The sequence below is a fragment of the Mustela nigripes genome, unplaced genomic scaffold, assembly GCF_022355385.1.
Source record: "Mustela nigripes isolate SB6536 unplaced genomic scaffold, MUSNIG.SB6536 HiC_scaffold_1617, whole genome shotgun sequence".
NCBI lineage: Eukaryota > Metazoa > Chordata > Mammalia > Carnivora > Mustelidae > Mustela > Mustela nigripes.
In genome coordinates, this window is record NW_026741024.1 from 100 (window position 1) to 6088 (window position 5989).

Genomic DNA, 5989 nt, shown 5'->3' on the forward strand with positions numbered 1-5989 from the left:
AGATGAAAATGGCAGTGATGGGCTATGGGTATCTCTTCCATGGCTTCCAAGCTTAGGCTTTTCCATATATATTTTATTTTTAAGAAATTGACAGCCCCCAAAACCTGATGACTGACCGGGTGACAGAGGACACGGCCACCATCTCCTGGGACCCAGTGCGAGCTGTCATTGACAAGTATATGGTGCGCTACACTTCGGCCGATGGGGACACCCGGGAGGTGGCTGTGGGGAAGGAGCAGAGCAGCACCATCCTGACAGGTCTGAAGCCGGGTGTGGAGTACACGGTCCAGGTGTGGGCCCAGAAGGGGGACCGGGAGAGCAAGAAGGCCGACACCACGGCCCCCACAGGTAAGGGAGCATACATCATCACTGTGTCACTGCCGAACTCATCGTCTGTGTCAGTTGGTTTTCCTTCTGTGACTTTGGCAGAAAGTGAGGTTCTGGTGTCTTTACAGAGTCCACATGTACCCCTTACTTCGATTTCATGGTTTCTCTTAGAATGTGTAGCTCATGGGGTGCCTGGGTGGCTCAATGGGTTAAGCCTCTGCCTTTGGCTCAGGTCATGATCTCAGGGTCCTGGGATCTAGCCCGGCATTGGGCTCTCTGCTCAGCAGGGAGCCTGCTTCCCCCTTCTCTCTCTGCCTGCCTCTCTGCCTACTTGTGATCTCTCTCTCTCTGTTAAATAAATAAATAAAATCTTAAAAAAAAAAAAAAGAATGCATAGCTCATCTTCTCTTCAAATTTTGGTCTTTAAAGACTGATATGATTACTCATAGTTCTTTGTTCTCTGCTTGTGCATCTTCTGTGCTCTGAACACAGTGAATGCTTTCCTGAAAAGGAATAAATACGATGGAAAGCCCACGTGCCCGTGCTGTGGAGGGAGACTGATTGCGAGCCCGAGCCTGCTTTGTTTTCCCTCCTTACTTATTGAAACTCTTTCTGTGGCACTTGTTCTCCGTTTCTGCCTTTGGATGAGTGTTTTAGGCAAAAATAATAACCATGTTTTATTGGCTAAACATAAGCAAATATCCGATCACTTTTAGTTCCCATCATGTATCATTTTAGTAATTATCCATACTTCAATTATTTATTTTTTTAATTTTAATTTTTTAAAAAATTTATCTATTTATTTGACAGAGAGAGACACAGCAAGAGAGGGAACACAGCAGAGGGAGTGAGAGAGGGAGAAACAGGCCTCCTGCTAAGCAGGGAGCCCAATGCGGGGCTTGCCAGGACCCTGGGACTGTGACCTGAGCCGAAGGCAGACGCTTAATGACTGAGCCACCCAGACGCCCCCCATACTTCATTTAAATTTAAATATTCTTCCCACCATCTGCTTGGGCCATTGGCAAGCTAGCTGCCTGCCCTGGGAAGGGGGTGCTCTCAGCTTCTCTTGTATTTCCCTTCTGCTACTTCAGGCCCCCCTTCCAGCACACTAACTGTGATTTCTGACCCATGTATGTTTGGCAGAGCTTGGAGAGAGATCAGGGCTCAGGAGGAGGAGAGGTAAGTTGTCTTACTTGACTATGATGGTCACGGTTGCCCTGGGCCTGTCATGGGGCCTGATGAGTGTTAAAGCTAACGTTTTCCCTCATGGAGCACTTCTGCGTGTTCTTTAGCTGCCCTCCTCCACTCCAGTGTTTGGTCCTAGTGATCCTGTCTGCAGATGCGTCTCTCCTGCCAGTCACCTGCTCCCTTTCTTCCACCTGCACACATGGGGGTGCACTCCAGTGCCTTTCGGGGGGGCAGTGTCACCTTCTCCATCTGCCTGAGCCTCTTGGACAGCTTCTAAAACCATCCCCGATGGGCCCTTCTTTCCTTGGCTCACGTCAGGTCCACGGGGAACGTGCATCACCCTTTTCCCATTCACCTGGATGTACTACCCTTTTGCAACAGCTTTCCATCACTCTGCGCCAGAGCAAACAGCCATTCTCTCTCCTCTTAGATATTTTAGGCCCATGTCAGACACCAGCCCATGGTGTTCCCCAAGCTGTGGGCAGACTTTCTCAACCTGGACACTGCTGAAATTTTTGGCTCGATAATTCTTTGTTGCTGGGGTCCGTCTTGTCCTCCGTAGGCTGCCTCTACCCATTAGACACCAGGAGCCTCCCATCCCAAACTGAACTGTGACCAAGTCAGTCTCAAGACCTTGCCGGTGGTTCCTGGTTGAGAATATTTGCTCTAGGACATGCATTACCAGCTCTGTAAGGAATCCCATTGCAAATGGTTATTCGAGGTTTGGGTCTCACCCATGAAGCTCACAGTTTAATTCCACCCAAAGAAGTCCACTCTCAAAGTCCCATCTCTTTGGCCTCTCCAACCTCTCTCTCTTTTTTTAAGATTTTAATTATTTATCGGCTGGGGGGAGCGAACACAAGCAGGGGGAGTGGCAGGCAGAGGGAGAAACAGAGTCCCCAGTAAGCAAGGAGTCCAATGTGGGACTCCATCCCAGGACCTCGGTATCATGACCTGTGTCAAAGGGAGATGCTAAACCAATTGAGCCACCCAGGCGTCCCTCCAACTTCTTTCATAGTCTGGAGATGGTTGGTCAGCCATGGGTCACAAGACTGTTTGTTGGTCCTGCCATGTCAGTGGGCTGTCAGGTTGGAATGTAGATTCCACTTTTCTTGGGGTCACATCCCAAGCCAGGGTAAGAGACCTGCTTGATTATACCACTGCACATCTGTGACAGGACCTATCTAGAAGCAAGGACTTTAGGGAAATTACTTTTGCAATGAACTTTCAGAACAAAGACATGCTGTTATTTTCTTGGTGACTCCATTTTTGAATACCTTCTTGTGTACATGGTGTGGGGTAGCATAATCTTTTTCATTCATAAACTATCAACAAGGTGAGATCATTAATAATAGCTAATGGTCAGTGGGCATCTAGTCTGCACCAAGAATTGTCGTAAAGGGCAGATTATTATTACCTCATTTAATACAACAAGTCTCCAGGATACACACTAACATTATCTTGCTCTGCCTTTTTTTCCTATAGACACTAATATTCAATATTTTCAAATCCTCCTTTTACATGATATTTTTCATCTTGGTTTTCAGAGCCATCCAGCAAGATATGTACAATGCTATAATCGTATTTTATAAATGTAGAGAAGTGAGGTGACTTATCCAGGGTCATGAAACAAATTAGTAATTTATGAAATTAGATGTATGTATGGAACATTAATGCTCAAAGGAACTTTAAAGTCTATCCAACCTCAACCCCAGATTTGTAGGATAAGGCTGAGGCCCAGCCAGAGGCAGCTGGGATGTGCAGGGTCATAGATTTTCTGACTCTGGATCTGGTGCTCATTCTACTGTCTTGTGCTGCCTCCTTGAGGATCCAAGAATCCAACCATGGAGAGAAGGTCAATGTCCATGAAACAACTGAAAACTAACATAGGAGATGGGAAAAACATAAGAACAGGAAACTGCCTCCCTGCAAGGAACATGGTCTCACTCTTTGGTGCTTGTTAATAGTTCACTTTAACTTTCCTTTCAGACATCGACAGCCCAAAAAACCTGGTGACTGACCGGGTGACAGAGAACACAGCCACCATTTCCTGGGACCCGGTGCAGGCTGTCATCGACAAGTATATGGTGCGCTACACCTCGGCTGATGGAAACACCAGGGAGGTGTCTGTGGGGAAGGAGCAGAGCAGCACCATCCTGACGGGTCTGAGGCCGGGTGTGGAGTACACGGTCCAGGTGTGGGCTCAGAAGGGGGCTCAGAAGAGCAAGAAGGCTGACACCAAGGCCCCAACAGGTAACTGAGCATTGTTCTTTGAGAATGTAAAGCTTAAGCCTATGGATGGTCAAGTTTTGTGTTCTTGCTTTGACACCAACAGACTAGATGGTTTATGAAAGGGCAGGATGGTGTCCCTTCATAAGAGACAGCAGACACCATCCTTCTTCTTCCTATTACACATCATCTCAAACTCAGGAGCTTATCCGTGGCCTCATACTTTGGTCTTAGAAAGATAAATGGTGATTGGTCCTATCTACTCACCATTCCTCTGATTTGTGTTCAGTCATTGAAATGTTTCTACTTGAAAGGGAAAAGATAGGAAAAAACCATGTATATTAAGATCTGTGAGCCTAGTACTTTAGGGAAATGGTTTTTGCTCTGATCTCTTTGGGACAAGGAAGGGTTATTGTTTTCTTAGCAGGTAAATCCTCTCTGGAGGATGGTGTGCTCTGTTCTGGGGATCCTGAGGTTGCACTTACACACTGTGTTCATTTATAATTTGTAAAGCTCTTTCATCTCACTTTGCTCATTTTTAAAGAAGATTTTATTTATTTATCTTAGAGAGAGAGGTGGCAGGGGGAGGAGCAGAGGGACAGGGAGAGAATCCCAAGTAGACTCCACACTCAGCATGGAGCCTGATGTGGGGCTCTATCTCGTGATCCTGCAGTTAGGACCTGAGCTGAAATAGGGAGTTGGACACTTAACTGACTGAGCCACTCAGATGCCCCTTCTCATTTTTTAAAAAATAATACATTTATTGAGATACAATTTATTTTCCATAAAATGTCATCTTCTAAAGCATAGAATTAAGTGGTTTTTGGTATATTTACAGTTATATAGCTATCACTAGTATCTAATTCAGAAGATTTTCATTACTCTGGAAAGAAGTTCCTTGTCCATTAGCAGTCCCACCCCAACTGCCCCCAGCCTAGGAAACTACTACATTCTGTCTGTAGAGTTCCTCATTCTGGACATTTCATACAAATGAATCCATACAACTTGTGACTTTTTATGACTGGCTTTATTCACTACACGTAGTATTTTCAAGGTTCATCCACGTTGTAGCATGTCACCACTTTTTTTTTTTTTTTTTTTTTTTTTGCCAGATAAAATTCAACTGGATGGCAGTAACATGTTGTGTTTATCTGTTTGTCACTGATGAGCATTTGGGTTGTTCCTGCTTTTTGGCTGTGGTGAATAAGGGTACTATGAGCATTTGCGTACAGATTTTTGTGAGGACGTGTTTCAGTTGTAGGAGTGGAATTGCTGGGTCACATGGTGACTCTATATTTAACCTTTTGAGGAATGGCTAAAATGTTTCCTTCCAGGATGCTGGCACTATTTTACATACCCACCAGCAACGAAGGATGGTTGTCTTCCTCATTTGCTTGGTCCTCTGAGGCTTTTGGTGAGATGGGTATCTCAGAGATCAATATCCCCATGTTACAGGTCAGAAACCTCCAATACATAGAAATGAATAATTTTTATACATCATGAAATTAGCGGATGACTCATGAGTCAGATTTATGGAATATTCATGGAATATTATGGTAACTTAATATCTAGATAGTAAGGCCCACATTTTACAAAGAAGGAGCTGAGGCTCAGAGCTAGCTGTCCAGGGCCACAGCTGGCAGATGACAGGGCTGGGCCTAGATCCCTGGTCTGTTGGCTCTGCTCTGGGCTTTTCCTGTCCCTGTGCTCTGCTCTCTGGGCTGGAAGAGAACCTCGCTCTTCTGACATTGGATCTAGTGCTCATTCTCTTGTCATGTGCTGCCTCCTGGAGGATCCAAGAGTCTAACTATGGAGAGAAGGTCTACCTCCATGAAACAATTGAAAACTGACATAGGAGATGGGAAAAACACAAGAACAGGAAACTACCTCCCTACAAGGAACATGGTCTCACTCTTTGGTGCTTGTTAATAGTTCACTTTAACTTTCCTTTCAGACATTGACAGCCCAAAAAACCTGGTGACTGACCGGGTGACAGAGGACACAGCCTCTATCTCCTGGGACCCAGTACAAGCCCTCATTGACAAGTATATGGTGCGCTACACCTTGGCCGATGGTGACACCAGGGAGGTGTCTGTGGGGAAGGAGCAGAGCAGCACTGTCCTGACGGGTCTGAGGCCGGGTGTGGAGTACACGGTCCAGGTGTGGGCCCAGAAGGGGGACCGGGAGAGCAAGAAGGCTGACACCAAGGCCCCAACAGGTAACAAGAGAAAGGTGGTCAATCGCA

At 46.0% G+C, this 5989-nt stretch overlaps 1 protein-coding gene across 1 annotated transcript; it reads left to right on the forward strand.

Moving 5' to 3' along the window:
- Positions 1-3599: 3599 nt before the first annotated feature.
- LOC132008845 (tenascin-N-like) lies at positions 3600-5962 on the forward strand (the record flags this gene model as incomplete). The annotated part of the gene is made up of 2 exons (XM_059387363.1): positions 3600-3768; positions 5699-5962. Coding segments are annotated over exons 1-2 (433 nt in total), but the record flags the coding sequence as incomplete, so codon positions are not given.
- Positions 5963-5989: the final 27 nt, after the last annotated feature.